Source organism: Dendrobates tinctorius, unplaced genomic scaffold (assembly GCF_039654945.1).
Source record: "Dendrobates tinctorius isolate UK_male_01 unplaced genomic scaffold, ASM3965494v1 ptg000272l, whole genome shotgun sequence".
Taxonomy (NCBI): Eukaryota; Metazoa; Chordata; class Amphibia; order Anura; family Dendrobatidae; genus Dendrobates; species Dendrobates tinctorius.
In genome coordinates this window covers 13,381,115-13,398,695 of record NW_027361939.1, presented here as the reverse complement: position 1 = coordinate 13,398,695, position 17,581 = coordinate 13,381,115, and the positions used below count along the sequence as shown (strand labels likewise).

The following is a 17,581-nucleotide window of genomic DNA, read 5'->3' as shown; positions in this document are numbered from 1 at the left end:
ATTTGAACATCTGACTTTTGTTGTGCAGATGATAAGCCAATATCTCAGCCTTCTGGCAGCGGTTTTCTCCACCCTTCCCTTTCAAGACACGTGAAGATTAGGCCAAAGGTTATGATGTATGGAGGGCCCGGGATAGCTAGCTGTGAGCGAGCGTCCTCCGGATTGGTAATCAAAGTGACCCTGGTGGTGGCCTGCACCACCACTAAGAAGCTGTGATTAGCTCCAGAGGTGACCGCATGTAAAAGTGTATGGAAATGTAGAATTCTGCTCCGTACACTTTTCTGGGTGTTGGACCCTCCTTGATCTGGGGTGTTGGACCCTCCTTGATCTGGGGGTGTTGGACCCTCCCTCATCTGGATATGTCCTCAATGTAAAAGTAGTGGACAACCATTTAGTCCTCTGCCCACCTAAGAGAGCAGAACTTGGGCAAGGGTGGCATTGTTTTTGAATAATGAAGCTGTACTTCATTAATTTTTTTAAAACCAGGCCGGAAACCTGTTCTAGACAACCCAACAACGTATCTAGAGTAACTTCAGTGGCTGAACCCGGGGGGCAAATATTGGACCTGAGGAAGCAAATTGGAAGAAATAAACTAAGAAGTTTTATCCCTGAAGCCTCTTTACAGAGGATCATTTCTTGTCTTTCAGGCGTGGGCTCTTCTTCTTCATCCCTATGGGACTTAATGGGCAGTGTGCTGGTTACTCCTCAATATGTCCGCCTCACTCCAGATTCACAGAGCAAGCAAGGAGCTGTGTGGAATCGCATGGTAAGGCTTGATGCGGTATTTTCCCCATTGTTTCTGTTTTACTCTCTATTAATGACCTGTGATGTATTTATTGGTCACAGGTTGGGTGCAGGATCAGGAACAGAGCACGACCCACCCAGGCTAGCATGAAGTTTGTGTTGTACAGGCAGCACCTGTTTCTAACTGCAGAGACAGGAGCCAACTCTGATCGCTGCTGTTTAACCACATACTTGACAAAAAAAGAAGTGAACTGCGGTATAAGTTGGTATACAAACTAGGAGCTTGTTCACACTGGCCATTACACAGACTAAACCCAAGACCAAGAGAAAATGAACATATACCCTGCTGTAAGTAAAAGGAGTAGTAAAAGCCATCGCACCAGCATTGACATCACTTTGAACACATGGTAAGGTTTTAATACTAGAGGTCGGGGTCTTCCCGATTGTGGTACAACTTGTCTCTGGTGGAATGGGTTATATCCTTTATTTTTAATCAAAAACGGCGTTTTCTAAGTGCTTTTTACTTACAGCAGTGTATATGTTCATTTTGTTTGTCTTGGATTTTGTCTGTGTAATAGTCAGTGTGAACACGATCCTATTTTACATGCATGCCAACTTATACGCCAGTTCATTTTTTGTTATTAAGTTTCCGGTTCCTGCACCTAGTGCTGGTAAGGCTGAGGCCTCCTTTTTCTTTGAGCTGGACATTGCATTTATATAGCTTCCCTTTTGCTGGGTGTCCATATTCGGGACCTGATCCTGCTCGGTCATTATTCTCATTGACCTCACTTTGACACATGGTGAGGTTTTATTAGATTTGATTAGGACCATCCCGATTGTGGTACACCTTGGTGCTGTTGGGGTGGCTTTTACGCTTCTTTTAATCAAAAATGGAGTTTACTACGTACCCAATGAAATTTATACACACTTTTACTTATTACTTACTGCAGGGTATATGTTCATTTTGTTTCTGTCTTGGGTTTTGTTTAACCACGTAGATGCTGCTGTCAGTCTGTGGTTTGGAATGTTGCACCCTTACATCTTGGCACACATCTCCGGCCCCTCGGGCAACACATTCGCAGTGTGCCGATGGGTTATCGTGGCAGCTGGAAGCCTACTCAATGGCCAAGCTATGCCATCTTGGTTCTACTTTTCAGGAGGTTGTTATTCTTGCGGTATATGGGCTCCAGATCAGTAGACGAGAAGTACCATTTAGTATTCGTATATGACGATGGGAATGTGTGCATAGTCTGAGATCATTGTGTGTATATATGCCGGTTAGAAGGTTGTAAGTCTGACTCCATCCTAAGCTCAATGTCCCTGCTCTCCTCAGATCGCAGACCCTCCATAAATAGCAGGCTAAACATTCTATTTTTTTTTTTTTTTTTTCCAGCCCTGCTACCTACGGGATTGGGAGCTACAAGTTAATTTTAAAGTCCACGGACAGGGCAAGAAAAACCTAAACGGTGATGGCTTTGCCCTCTGGTTCACCAAGGATCGAATGCAAGAAGGTGAGAAATTGTTGCTCTGCTTTTCTAGGCTGCGGTGATTCATGTCTTGATGTGATAATTGTATTTTTTTTTTTTTTTTTTTTTACTGATCTGATGTTTCAGGTTCTGTGTTCGGAAGTAAAGATAAGTTTGTAGGTCTGGGAGTGTTTGTCGACACGTACCCGAATGAGGAGAAGCAGCATGAGGTAAGTGCGCCATTACTCTACCGGCAGGTCTCATTTCTAGTTTTCATCTTGAATTCATTGCTATTTGCTTTAGAGGTTACTGTATTATTAGTAATGGATTCATCACCAAAGCTTCTGATTTCACTGGGACTGTCTGCCTATCTCATGTTTATGAGAAGGATCGGATATGTTGAATCTCCTGATCCCTTTTCTCCACTAGAACAAGGCCAGGATGTGTTGAATGGAGAAGTTGGCCATATAAGCGCCTTGTACTCCTTTGAAAGACAATGATAACAGCAGAGTGCGGTATTTAGAGAAGCATGGAAATACTAACTCATTCATATATCCACACTTCTGTGCTTTTTTAATATATCTTCAGTTCTTATTTAGGCTGCACACTCTGACTGGCAGGACCTGTGGACTCAGGTCATGTGACCCTGATCATATCACAGCTGCTTCTACTCTTTGTTGCTGCCTGCTAATGATTTGTCAGCATTATACAGGAAGAAGTGCACGCCCTCCCGTGTATACTTTGTGATAACATCTACTTGGACTTTATTAACATTGACTCACTAGGTTTAAATATTTCAATGCTAATATCTTTGCAACGGAGAGGTAAAATAATGAAAATAAAAAGACAGTTTACTACGCTCAACAGCCAGTATTCCGTCGTCTGTCCAGTTAAACATGAAAACATTGATGAAATGTCCTTTTTAACTGTAATAGTCACTAATATTAGTTAATGGAACAGATGGGTGTATGTGAACCTTCCATTTTATTTGACGCCTCCAGGCCGCCACCTTACAAACAGTGAAAAAATGTGGGATGTGAGTCCTAGTTGGGGGTCTCTGCAGTGGGATCTACATCAGTATCAATTATCACCAGTCAAATAGAGAGGAGATATTTTTTTGTAGACTGTGAAGCTTCTTTATAGAGTTTCTCATTTTCTTAAAGGAAACCTGTCAGTAGTTTTGGCTGATGTAAGATACGGCCACCGCCTTTCGAGGCTTATGTACAGCATTCTATAATACTGTAGATAAGCCCCCAATCCAACCTACAAGATGAGAAAAATAACTTTTATTATACTCACCCGGGGGGTGGTCCGGTCCGATGGGTGTCGCAGGTCCGGTGCCTCCCATTTTCTTGCGATGCTGCCCTCCTCCTTGCTTCATGGCTCCCCGGCATCGCGCTCCTGCGCTGGCGTACTTCTCTGCCCTGTTGAGGGCAGACCAAAGTACTGCAGTGCGCAGGCGCCGGGAAAGGTCAGGGAGGCGCTTATCGGTGGTTATGGTAGACAAGACCTCCCAATGTAATCAGGCCCACCAAAGTCAGAGCAGAGCATGTGTTATTCTGCACCCACAGTCTGACTGATAACTGAGAACAATACCGGCTTCCTGGCATGTTTAGCGGATATTCTGTACTGTCTCTGCTTTTCCATGGATGTTACTAAGTTGCAATGTTTGTGTATTGTTGCCTGTGCTTTCTCCTCTGCTTCTGGACTGCCATCTCAGAAGAAAAGGTACTCCGCAGGGAATCAGGTATATTAAGCTCCTCTATTAATACACTTGCCTTTCTTTGTCTTAATGCATGCCATGTATAGGAATAACAATTTATGAGTCATCTGTTGCCTCTGTCTTGTGTCCCCTGTGATATCTGCACAGCTTCATGTGTTCTGCACATTGCAGAAATCCCAGTTCTTACAGCCTTGGCTGCTATCAGTGAGGTTGTTAATGGTTGTCTGAGGAAGGTTTTGCCTCACTGAAAGAACTTGGGCAAATCATCAAGATCCTCTTCTGGCAGCTCCCTTTGCAGTTGCCAATTAATGATGTCTCAAATGTGCTTGATGGGAGACAAGTCCGGAGACGCTGCAGGCCATGGTAGCACGTTTAGGCCTCCCAGGCTGCTCACAGTAGCACAAAAAGCATGCCACCTGCTGACAGTTTGTAGAAAAACCATTCCACTGGTTGCATTACTGAATAAATGTAACGCCTAGCTGTTGGTGTACCTGGAATGAAGGCTAGAGGGGTCCCCACACCATAATACTGGGAATAGATCCGAAGTGACATTCCCTCATGAAGGCCCCTGTGGTCTTCAGTTGGAGACAGGTGACTGGAATGGAGCAATGGAGGTCTGTCCTCCTCACCGAATTACAAAAAATGTGCAATTCAACAGTTGGCTGGGTGAGGTTTTTTTTTTTTTTTTGCGCCATGAGCTGATGTTTTCATTGATACCATTCTGGGGTAGACATGATGTTTTGATCGCCTGTTAGTGCATTTTATTGCAAAGTTGCAGTGGCCCCCAGAAAAATGTAATTCTGGCGTTTTGACTTTTATCATGTTACGCCGTTTACCAATTGGATTGTTTTAATACTTTGATCGGACATTGAGGACAGCACTATCAAATATATCTATTTTTTTTTTTTTTTTTTTTTTTTTTTTCAATGGGGCAAAAGGGGTGATTTGAACTTTTTTTTTTTTTTTTTCCCCCGTATTTTTAAAAACTTGTTTTTTTCCCCACTTTTTGCTCACTCCAATAGGCCCCTTGGGAGACTTAAAACTGTGATCACCTGTGCTACACATAACAGGGCTTCAGCCCTGCTATTTATAGCAGAAATAATAATCTTAGGTTGAGTGCAGACGTACTTTTTGGCCCTGCGGATTTTTCCGCGCAGAATGGAAGAAATCCGCAGGTCAAATGACCTGCATTTTTCCTGCGGATTTCTTCCATTTTTCATGCGGTTTTTGTGCGGTTTTCCATCGCGGTTTTCCCCCTGCGGATTTGGTGACAGGGGAGATGGAAAACCGCACAAAAGAAGTGACATGCTGCGGATTTTGTACCGCAGGAAAACCGCGCGGAAAAATCCGCAGCGTCTGCACAGCGGTTTTTTTTTTACATTGATTTTAAGGCTACTGTACATCACAATGCAGATATGCAACGTTTCTGCGCGGTAAAATCCGCTGCAAATCTGCATCATGTGCACACAGCCTTAATGGGACTGCTTTCACAATGTCAGGCATGGGGGGTCTTTTGCAGACCCCCAGCTGTCATGACAACCCATCGGCACCTGTGATCACGGGACAGGATGGGCAGGATTAGTAATGCGCTTCCGGTGCGTGTTAAATCCCGCAGTCAGTGATTGACAGCGGGATTTAACAGGTTAAGCACCACTCCACCAATTGCTGTTAAAGGCACATGAAAGTAAGTTGTAGGCTCAGCGTCAGAGCCCGCATCAAAGGTGGGGAACACGACTGCTGACGTTAAGTATACGTCAAAGGTCATGAAGGGGTTAATGACTAAATTGAGATGTTTTGAAAATGTTATTTCCATGTTTTCATCATTTGTATATCATTATCCTGTCTATCCATCCTGTGGTTTCCATATTTCCATGACGTTTCCTTCTTGGTATTATATATTTTTTTTCTATTTGGCCAATAAAGGAATCACTCTTGAAATACTTTTCTGTTTGGGCATAAACATATTTCCATACTATTATTTTTATGGAAGAACAAGATACAAAGTGAATGAACAAAAGAGAAATCTATATCACATCTGTATTTGCTGTGACCGCCCTTTGCCTTTAAAACAGTGTCATAGCATGAATTCTCCTAGGTACTTGCACTTTAGCACAGCTTTTGAAGGATCTGGGCAGGGAGGCTGTTCTAAACATCTTGAACTAACCACAGATCTTCTGTGGATGTCGGCTTGTTGGGGATTTGGTCTTCAATGCTGAGAAATGCCGGCAGATACTTATCCATCATGGAGGCATCTGATTGGCTACTGCATATTAATTTCAGTGTAAAGAAGAACAAGGAGTCCTGAAAGTGATGATTCCACCCCCGCAGAGCCCTGATCTCCCTGCATCATCCAGTCTATGTGGGATTACATGAAGAGACAAGGGTTTGGACAAGCGACATCCACAGAAGATCTGTGGTTAGTTCTCCAAGATGTTTGGAACAGCCTCCCTGCTAAGTTCCTTCAAAAACCGTGCATGGGACAAGTACCTAGGAAAACTGATGAAGGCAAAGGGCAGTCACACCGAATATTGATTTTTAGATTTCTCTTTTTATTCATTCACTTGGCATTTTGTTAATTGATAAAAAAATATCGACACTTTTGTTTTCTAAAACATTCTTACTCGGCAGCAATTTTTCCACACCTGCTAAACACTTTGTATGGATGTATATATGTGCATAGTGTTGGCGAATGAGTCCTGCAGACAATAATCCGTCTTATGCAGTCATTTCCTTCTGTTTGTCTTCTGCACGGATTAGTCTCCAGTCTTTATTGGATGTACGCCGCTCCTTGAGCTGTTTGCTAAGATGAGCTCGGCCTCCTAAACTAAACGCATTGTGAAGCGCTCATCAGCCATGGCTTGCAGCACTGAGCAAATCATATGTTCTCCCGCGTTACAGGAAAATAACATGCAACTGAAGGAACAGACAGTTTACAAGAAGGAAGAAAAGATTGTAGGTCATGTGTAGCTCTCCTAAGCAGGGAGGAAAATAGACCATGTTGGATTATTCTCCACTGTCTCCCCCCTGAAACAACCAGTGATAGAGGTGTATGGAGCGGCCTCTACAGGGTTTACTGTGCGTGTTAAGGCTAATACGTGCGGTCAGTATTAGCTGTCTCCTCTATATATTACGGTAATGAGTGCGGTCAGTATTAGCTGTCTCCTCTATATATTACGGTAATGAGTGCGGTCAGTATTAGGTATCTCCTCTATATATTACGGTAATGAGTGCGGTCAGTATTAGGTATCTCCTCTATATATTACGGTAATGAGTGCGGTCAGTATTAGCTGTCTCCTCTATATATTACGGTAATGAGTGCGGTCAGTATTAGGTATCTCCTCTATATATTACGGTAATGAGTGCGGTCAGTATTAGCTGTCTCCTCAGTATATAACGGTAATGAGTGCGGTCAGTATTAGCTGTCTCCTCAGTATATAACGGTAATGAGTGCGGTCAGTATTAGCTGCCTTCTCTGTATATAACGGTAATGAGTGCGGTCAGTATTAGCTGCCTCCTCTGTATATAACGGTAATGAGTGCAGTCAGTATTAGCTGTCTCCTCTGTATATAACGGTAATGAGTGCGGTCAGTATTAGTTGTCTCCTCCAGTTAGATTTTCTGCCTATGGCGTGAGTATCTGACTCTGGTAGTACCCTGTGTCCTCCTGCTGTTGCTGACTTTGCCCGTATCGGTTTGTCCCCCACTCCCCGTCCCGACTCAGTGTTTCCCTTTCATGTTTAGAACTCCCTGATATCAGACTCGGCTTAGACTCTGACGTGCTGCTTGTCTCTTGTCTTTGGCATATGCTGACCCACTTGGCTTGCTTCTGACTCTGTGTTTTATTCCTTTGGTACTGCGCTACAGACTAATATTGACTCGGCTTGTTTGACTATTCTGCTGCCACCTGGTGGCAGCCTCGCTGCTGCACTGCAGGTCTGCTCTTGATGTGTGCAGTCCTCCCTCCACTCTATTGCCATCTAGTGGAGCTTGCATCTACCTGCATAGCAGCAGCGTGACATTATAACTAAACATACTTTTTTTTTTTTTTTTCTCTCCTCTCTCTATGGATCCGCTTTGTACTCTTGTGGATCAGATGTTTGATTGGATTCAAATGATGCAGGATTTGTCAGTTGAACATAGAGCCCTGGCCACTTCTCATAATCCTCTTCAAAAGGAGCTCTCTGAGACTGTTAGGTCTGTTCAGGGTTCTTTTTCCCAACCTGCCTGTAGCTGCTCCGACCCAGTAGATGTCTCGTTCCACGCTCCTGAACCTACGGTCAGGCTCCCAGATGCTTTTTCTGGAGAGGAGGAGAAGTTCCATACGTTCAGGGAGAGTTGTAAGTTTCTTTTCTCCCTGAGACCCCGATCCTCTGGGGATGAGAGTCAACGGGTGGGGATAATTATTTTGTTTCTCCGGGAGGGTCCCCAGACTTGGGCCTTTTCGTTTCCTGCTACTGCCCCTGAACGTGTGTCTGTGGATAGGTTCTTTGAGGCCTTAGAACTGATTTTTGATGAACCAGACCTGGTCAGAGTGGCAGAGGACACTATCATGGGTCTCTTCCAGGGTAAACTCACCACCAAATGGTATTGCTCTGAGTTCAGGCGGTGGGCCACCGAAGTTACCTGGAACGAATCTGCACTTTGTCAGTACAGGAGAAGACTGTCGGATCATCTTAACCCCTTTACCCCCAAGGGTGGTTGGCCCGGTAATGACCGGCCAATTTTTACAATTCTGACCACTGTCCTTTTTATGAGGTAATAACTCTAAAACGCTTCCACGGATCCCGGTGATTCTGACATTGTTTTCTCGTGACATATTGTACTTCATGCTAGTGGTAAAATTTCTTTCAAATAACTTGCGTTTATTTGTGAAAAAAATGGAAATTTTGCGAAAATTTTGAAAATTTCGCAATTTTCCAACTTTGAATTTTTATGCCCTTAAATCACAGATACGGCACACAAAAAACTTAATAAGTAACATTTCCCACATGTTTACTTTACATCAGCACAATTTTGGAACCAAATTTTTTTTTTTTTTTTTGTTAGGCAGTTATAAAGGTTAATAGTTAACCAGCGATTTCTCATTTTTGCAACACCGTTTTACTTTTACGGACCACATCACATTTGAAGCCACTTTGCGGGGTCTATATGATAGAAAATCCCCAAAAGTGACACCATTCTAAAAACTGCACCCCTCAAGGTGCTCAAAACCACATTCAAGAAGTTTATTAACCCTTTAGGTACTTCACAGGAATTTTTTGAATGTTTTAAAAAAAAAACAAAAAAAACGAACATTTAACTTCACAAAAAAAATTACTTCAGGTCCAATTTTTTTTATTTTACCAAGGGTAACAGGAGAAATTAGACTGCAAAAGTTATTGTGCAATTTATCCTGAGTACGCTGATACCTGATATGTGTGGGGAGAACCACTGTTTCGGCGCATGGCAGAGCTCAGAAGGGAAGGAGCGCCGTTAGTCGTTTTCAATGCAAAATTGGCTGGAATTCAAATCGGACGCCATGTCCCATTTGGAGAGCCCCTGATGTACCTAAACAGAGGAAACCCCACACAAGTGACCCCATTCTGGAAATTAGACCCCCCCCCCCCCCCCCAAGGAACGTATCTAGATATGTGGTGAGAACTTTGAACTCACAAGGGCTTCACAGAAGTTTATAATGTACAGCGGTACAATTAAAAAATCATATTTTTTCCACAAAAATTATCTCTTCAGCCTCAATTTTTATTTTTCCAAGGGTAACAGGACCCTAAAAGTTATTGTGCAATTTGTCCTGAGTACGCTGATACCCCATATGTGGGAGTAAACCACTATTTGGGCGCATGGCAGAGCTCGGAAGGGAAGCAGCGCCATTTTACATTCTTGGCTGGAATTGGACGCCATGCAGCGTTTGGAAAGCCCCTGATGTACCTAAACAGTGGAAACAACCCACAAATGACACCATTTTGTAAACTAGACCCCCCACGGAACTTATCTAGATGTGTGGTGAGCACTTTGAACCCCCAAGTGCTTCACAGAAGTTTATAACGTCCGGGCGTGAAAAGAAAAAATCATATTTTATTCGGTCGTCCATGACAGCACCACTTGAGAGGGGATCTGCCCTTCAGGAACAGGAAACCTACAGATACAAAAGAGCGGCACCTCTCCCACGCATCAGTTGGTTTCCTGTTCCTAGAGGACGGGACTTCCTTCAGATCGTCCGTCATGGAGTCGAGGGATTCCCAGGCCGGCTGACCTACCCAGGACAGCTGCCTCCAGAGTGCCGGCACCAGGAGGTATGTATGCCCCAGGCCCCTCCTGGTGCGCTCCCCCCGGGGTCCGGTCTCCCTTTCCGTCCGGGCCGACGGTTGCGCCTGGTCGGCGGGCGCAGGGTGGCGCACGTGGGGGCTGCGGGCAAGTCTGAGCTGGGGGCGCTGTGCCAGCTCCTTTCCGCGCGCTCCCGCGGTCTCAGGCGAGCTGCGGAAGGGGCGGGGCCGGGAACACCGAAACTGGAAGTCAGGTGCCGGCCGGCTTTCTGGTGTGCGCGGCTGTCCGGGGTGGCGGGTGGCGCGCGGCGCCCGGGGAGGGGGGGGGGCTGGAGCATGGACGGGGGGGTCCCGGGTGGGAGGTGCCGCGGCCAGAACCCTGCTGACCTGGACACCGGGAGGCCTTATAAGGCAGGAGGTGACTCTGCTGGGGTGCTTCTGAAGGCCCAGCAATGTATACGACAGAAGCCCCCATAGAGCAGCAGGACGAGGTGCAGGAGCGCCCACAGAAACAGGCCACGGTGAAGCCTCATGCGAGTGGCCAGCAGAAGAAACAGACGAACGAGCCGCAGTTCCTCCAGACTAAAGGACCCTCCTGCCTCCCTCCGTGATCTGGTACCTGCCTCATCTGCATAGGTAAGAGATCTCTGTGAATGTACCCTGATGCAGTGTTCCCTTATGTTTTTTCGCAGGGGAGGAAAGCTACGGGAAAACAGAAGCACAGGGAATGTGCCCTCGGTAGTTGCCCCTTACCAGATGGCCACCCTAAAAAGTTGTCAGCCATGCGTGCGACAAATAGTAGGGGTTGAAAGGGGACGTTGGCCCAAGGGTAGATTGACAGGCCCACACTCTCCCCCATCCATACAGGTATCGGAAGAAACGCCGGACTTCACCACAAGCCTGAGGGAGATAATCAGGACAGAGATGAAGGCCCTATCTAAAGGGGATTCTTCTAGGAGGAGAGAAATTAGTTTCTCGGGTTCGCAGTCCTCGGCCGCCCCTAGGAATGATGACTCCTCAGATTCCCCGGCCTCCACTTCGTCGTCTTCGGAGGAAGACTCTAGCCGATTCTGCTTCCCCCTTAGACCAAATGGATAGGCTAGTTAAAGCTATAAGGTCCACCATGGGGGTAGCAGACGCAAAGCCAGAACTTTCGGCACTGGACATGATGATCGGGGGTCTAGATCCCAGAAAGCGCAGGGCCTTTCCATTAAATGACAAAGTCCAGAGCCTGATAGGGAATGGAAAAGACCTGAAAAAAGGGGCTCCTTGCCACCTGCCTTCAAGCGAAGGTACCCTTTTGATGACCCAGTGGTAAGCAGATGGGATAAGGCCCCTAAGCTGGACACGGCAGTAGCCAAAGCCTCCAAAAAATCCTCCATACCTTTCAACGACATGGCCTCCATAAAAGACCCGCTGGATAAAAAGGCGGATTCTTTTCTAAAGGGAACATGGGAGATGTCAGCAGGCGCTCTAAGACCAGCGATAGCTGCCACATGTACGGCCAGATCCATGATGGTCTGGCTGGATCAACTGGATTCCCAGCTGAAGGACGGAGCCTCAAGAGCATCCATTCGAAAAACTCTACCGATCATCCAAAGTGCTGCTGCTTTTTTGACTGATGCTTCGGCAGACTCTGCGAGGATGGCGGCTAGGACCGCAGGTTTATCCAATGCAGCTCGAAAGGCTCTCTGGTTAAAATGCTGGCCAGGAGATATCCAGGCCAGGTCACGACTCTGCTCCATTCCGTGTGAGGGGGAATATCTGTTTGGCCCCGTCCTGGATGAACTTTTAGAGAAAGCCGGGGATGATAAGAAGTTCCCCAGTCTGCCGAGCCCTTCTTATAGACGTCCCTGTACCAGGAAAGGATATTTCCGTAGAAGGCCGTCCAGGGATCAGGGCAGATGGGATGACAAAAGAAGGAAAGGTACAGGATTCATGTTCGGAGGAGGGGGGCGCCAGGAAGGTCCAGTACATGACAATAAAAAGCCGCCCCAATGACTAGTTGCTCCGGTAGGGGGGAGACTAGCTGCCTTCTACCCAGCCTGGTTCATGATTTCTAGTAGTAACTGGATACTGGGGGTGATGGCTGCGGGTCTACGACTAGAATTCGCCCGGGTTCCCCAAGATCGATTTAAGATCACCCCACTCAGGTCTTCCACATCAGAACAAGCTGCCCTGGAGGCCGAGGTGCATGATCTTTGCCGCAAGAAGGTCCTAACTATGGTTCCAGAGGGAGAAAGGGGAAAAGGTTTCTACTCCCCTCTGTTCCTGGTCCGCAAGCCAGACAGCTCCTTTAGGACTATAATAAATCTTAAATCCCTCAACGAATTCCTCGTCATACGCCCGTTCAAAATGGAGACCATTAATTCAACAATAAAATTGCTGTTTCAAAATTGCTTTATGGTGGTGTTAGATTTAAAAGATGCCTACTACCATATACCCATTCATGCAGCTCATCAGCGTTTCCTCAGAGTGGCGGTTCAGTTAGATGGGTCAGTTCAACATTTCCAATATGCGGCCCTCGCCTTTGGGGTGGCAGTCGCTCCCCGGGTGTTTATTAAAGTGGTAGCGGAAGTTATGGCCCATATACGTGAATCAAACATTCTAGTAGTTCCCTACTTAGATGACTTCCTGATTGTAGGGAAAACGGCGAAACATTGTTTGGAACAGCTACAAAGGGCAATGTCTGCCCTAGAGCGGTTAGGATGGCTGCTTAACATCAAAAAATCTCGGTTACAGCCGATGAGAGTCCAACAATTCTTGGGCCTGATCCTGGATTCTGAGAAACAGGAATACCATCTTCCTCCGGAGAAGCTTGTTCGCCTACATTATCAGGTCTTGAACGCTTCCAATAACCCTACCATGGCCTTCAGGACAGCCATGTCCCTTTTGGGCTCTCTTTCGTCCTGTATCCCGGCGGTCCAGTGGGCCCAGTTTCATGCAAGAACACTACAGGGCGAGGTTTTAGTGCATCAAAGAATCCTTGGGGGTTACTTAGAGGGCCAGCTAACCTTGTCCCGAAACACAAGGGAGTCTCTAGAGTGGTGGCTAGACAAGGATAATTTATCCAGATGGGTTCCCTGGGAGTATGACATATCCCGCATAGTCACCACGGATGCTAGTCCTCACGGCTATGACAGAAGCTCCATTTGAACCCATCTCGTTAGCTTCCATAAAAAAACCTGTCCCTCAAAGTAGCCTTCCTGGTAGCTCTAACCTCAGCTCGTAGAGTAAGCGACATCCAGGCATTATCTAGGCGTCCTCCTTATATACAGTTCAAGGACGATAGGGTAATACTCAGACCTGATCCAGCGTACTTGCCTAAGGTAGTTTCTAGCTTTCACAGGACACAGGAAATAGTCCTTCCATCCTTCCTCCTTAATCCAACTAACGAGAAGGAGGAGAAACTACATACCCTAGATGTTAAGAGATGTCTCATAGAATATCTCGCAGTTACCGATCCCTGGAAGAAAGATAATGCCCTGTTTGTCTCCCATCAAGGCCCTAGGAAAGGGCTTAGAGTGTCCAAAAATACACTAGCCAGGTGGATTAGAGAGGCGATTTCAATAGCATACACCTCAAAAGGCAGACCGGCGCATTCCACCAGAGCCTTGGCGACCTCGTGGGGCGAGAGATCAGAAGTCTCCATTGACCAGATATGTAAGGCGGCTACTTGGTCCTCTCCGAGCACCTTTTATAGTCATTATAGGCTAGACTTGGGTGCTTCCACAGACCTCTCTTTTGGTAGAAGGGTGCTGCAGGCTGTAGTCCCTCCCTAAAGTAGTTATTACTCTCTGTAATTCTCTCAGGTGGTGCTGTCATGGACGACCGAATAAAGTCTTAGTTACTCACCGGTTAACGGTATTTTTCGGACTCCATGACAGCACCCGTATATTCCCTCCCTTTATTTTAATTTGGGTGTGCACGTCTTCCTTTTGTATATACCCACTGGTGATAAATAATTAAGTAGTGATAGTATTGTACATCAATCATGCCATTAACCGTGGAGGTCCTCTTGTGCTCTGTAATCCAACTGATGCATGGGAGAGGTGCTGTCCTTTTGTATCTGTAGGTTTCCTGTTCCTGAAGGGCAGATCCCCTCTTAGGTGGTGCTGTCATGGACTCCGAAAAATACCGTTAACCGGTGAGTAACTAAGACTTTTTTCCACAAAAATGATATTTTTGCCCCCAATTTTTTATTTTCCTAAGGGTAACAGGAGAAATTGGTCCCCAAATCCGAAAAGTTTGATTTTGGCGCGCACGGCGCACCGTCAAAAGTGCGCAGCGCAGGTCAAAGCGCAACTAGCGCACGGCCTGCGCACGATCTGCGCACCCTATGCTAAAGATGGGGTGCGCCGATCGCAGGCGCCGCTGTGCGCTAGGAGGCGGCGCTACAAGCAAGGGGCGGGCACGCCGGGCAGAGAGCCGGCTCGGGGGCGGAGCTACCCCCGGCCGTGCGTGTGCTTAAAAAGCGCTAATGTGAAACCAGCCTTACTCTCCTGTGGCTGTTGGATTTTTTTTTTTTTGTTAAGAAAAGAGATGGTGGTTTACGCCCTTGCCTCAGTTTTTGTGAACTTAAGATTACGGTGAGAAATACGTATCCTCTCCCGCTCATCCCTGATCTTTTTAACCAATTGTCTGGGGTGAAGTGGTTTTCCAAGTTAGACCTCAGGGGAGCATATAATCTTATTCGTATTCGGGAGGGGGATGAGTGGAAAATGGAATTTCTCACCTTTGAGGGTTTGTTTGAAAACCTGGTTATGCCCTTTGGTCTCACCAATGTGCCAGCTGTGTTTCAGGATTTCATTAATGTTTTTTCTGGCTTCATCGGGCGTTTTTTGGTGATATAGTTAGATGACATCTTGCTGTTCTCTTCTGACAAGGAATCTCACTTGGGTCATCTGCGTACAGTTCTTCAGAGGTTACGGGAGAATTTGCTGTTAGCTAAACATGAGAAGTGTGTATTTTTTTAGGACAAGAGTTGTCCTTTCTTGGGGTCATTCTGTCTGCTAAAGAGTTTCGCATTGAACCCTGGAAAGGTACAGGCCATTGTTGATTGGGTGCTACCCAAAGATCTGAGAGGTCTTCAGCGCTTTTTGGGGTTTGCTAATTATTATCGGAGATTTATTAAAGGGTTTTCTCAGGTGGTCAAACCTCTCATTGATCTCACTCGTAAGGGGGCTGATCTTAAAAACTGGTCAGTCTCGGCAGTTGCAGCATTCTCTTCATTGAAAAAATGTTTTATGTGCTCCTATGTTGGTCCAGCCCGATCCGTCTGAACCATTCATTGGTGAGGTAGAGGCATCGGAGGTGGGAGTGGGGACAATGTTGTCTCAGGGACCCACCACTTTGACTAACTTGAGACCTTGTGCATTTTACTCCAAGAAATTTTCTCCTGCTGAGAGAAATTATGATGTCGGGAAACGGGAGTTATTGGCCATAAAACTGGCTTTTGAAGAATGGAGGCACTTTTTGGAGGGGGCTGTACATCGGATTACGGTGATTACAGACCACAAGAACCTGTCCTATATTGAGTCGGCTAAACGCTTAACTCCTAGGAAGGCGAGGTGGTCGCTTTTTTTTTTTTTTTTTTTTTTCTTTTTCACGGTTCCATTTTTTTATTACCTTTCGGCCTGGTTCCAAGAATGTCAAGGCCGATGCCTTGTCTCGCAGTTTGGATACGCTGTCACCTCCTGAACCTCCCTCCCTCCTTTTTTCAGCACTGGGTGGTCGTTGCTGGGGTGTCAGCCGAGTTGGAGCAGGAGATTCGCGAGGCTCAGTCTCTTGCTCCTCCGTCATTGCCGGAGAATAAGCTCCTCTTCCCTGTTCAGTATTGGTTTAGGGTTCTCCGGGAGTTTCATGACTCTGCTCTCAGTGGGCATCCAGGAGTCTTTGCTACCCGGAGAGCTATTGCTAGACTGTTCTGGTGGTCCTCCATGTCTTCTGATTATTGCCATGTTTGTGTGTGTGTTTGTGATACGTGTGCCTGTACTGTAAGCTCCTGTAACCGGCCGTCCAGGGAATTGGTGCCATTGCCAGTTCCGGATAGACCTTGGACTCTTTTGTCCATGAATTTTATCACTGATCTCCCTCCTTCCAATGGTAAGACTTTGGTTTGGGTGGTGGTTGACAGATTTAGTAAACAGGTGCATTTTGTACCGTTGGCAGGACTACCTAACGCAGAAACTTTATCCAAGTTATTTATTGAGCATGTTGTGCGGTTGCATGGTGTTCCTCTGAATTTGGTGTCTGATAGAGGGGTACAATTTGTGTCCAAATTCTGAAGGGCTTTCTGTAAGAGACTGGGTATTGATTTGACCTTCTCTGCCTACCATCCTGAAACCAACGGGCAGATGGAGAGAACCAACCAATCACTTGAACAAATTTTGTGTCTTGCAACATCTCGGCAAGATGATTGATTGCTGCTCACTGCCGGTGGCTGAATTCACATTCGATAATCTGGTTAATCAGTCCACTGGTGCTTCTCCGTTTTTCTGTAATTACGGTTTTCACCCCCATTTTGGTGAATTTTCCAGGCTGGATTCGGGGTGTCCAGGGGCTTATTCGTTGGGTCAACGGTTGGAGGAGGTGTGGGGGGAGATTCAGGAGAAAATCAGGGTGGCTCAGGGCAAGCAAACATTTTGCTGATAAACGACGATCTTTGGGACCTAAGTTGCTGATGGGAGACAGTCTGGTTGTCTACCAAGAACGTACATATGAAGATTCCTTCTGTTAAGCTGGATCCTAAAGGTACTGTCACACTTAGCGATGTACCAGCGATCCCGACCAGCGATATGACGCGGTCAGGATCGCTGGTACATCGCTAAGTGGTCGCTAGTGAGCTGCCACACAGGCAGATCTCACCAGCGACATCGCTGGGGACGGGGGTCGCTACTTACCTGTCAGACTAGGCGATCCTGCGTCCTCCCGCCCGGCTCCACGCGTCGCTTGCCTTCACAGCAGGAAGCTGACGACGGGAAGCGGTCCTGGACGTTCTCGCGCGATCAGCGATAACCAGCGGGGGAGCCGGTCGGAGGTAAGTATCAGACACAGCGATATCGCTAGCAATATCGCTATAACGTCACTAGTTATAGCGATATTGCTAGCGATATCTCTTAGTGTGACATGCCCTTTAGTTTATTGGCTTTACGAGATCATTGAGGTTGTCAACCCAGTTACCGTCCGTTTACACTTATCTCCGTCGCTTGGGATCCCCAATGTATTCCATAAGTCCCTTCTTAAGCCCTTCCTCTGCTGGGTCTCCACCTCCCTCGCCTCCTGTCTCGGTGGATGGTCAGACTGAGTATGAAGTTGAACGGATTGTCGATTCTCGGAGGGTTCGCTTCAGTGCTTGATCCATTGGAAGGGTTGCGGTCCTGAGGAGCG

The 17,581-nt window shown here is 46.5% G+C and overlaps 1 protein-coding gene across 2 annotated transcripts in view; it reads left to right on the top strand.

Annotated features, from left to right (window-relative positions):
- LMAN2L (lectin, mannose binding 2 like) overlaps positions 1-17,581 on the top strand; it is a 48,614-nt gene that overhangs the window by 15,778 nt on the left and 15,255 nt on the right. For both annotated transcript variants that reach the window (XM_073559544.1, XM_073559543.1), the window contains exons 2-4: positions 648-766; positions 2,138-2,255; positions 2,358-2,440. In XM_073559544.1, the coding sequence (XP_073415645.1) occupies positions 683-766; positions 2,138-2,255; positions 2,358-2,440 (285 nt within the window). In that variant the 5' untranslated portion in view covers positions 648-682. The remainder of the gene's footprint in view (positions 1-647; positions 767-2,137; positions 2,256-2,357; positions 2,441-17,581) is intronic.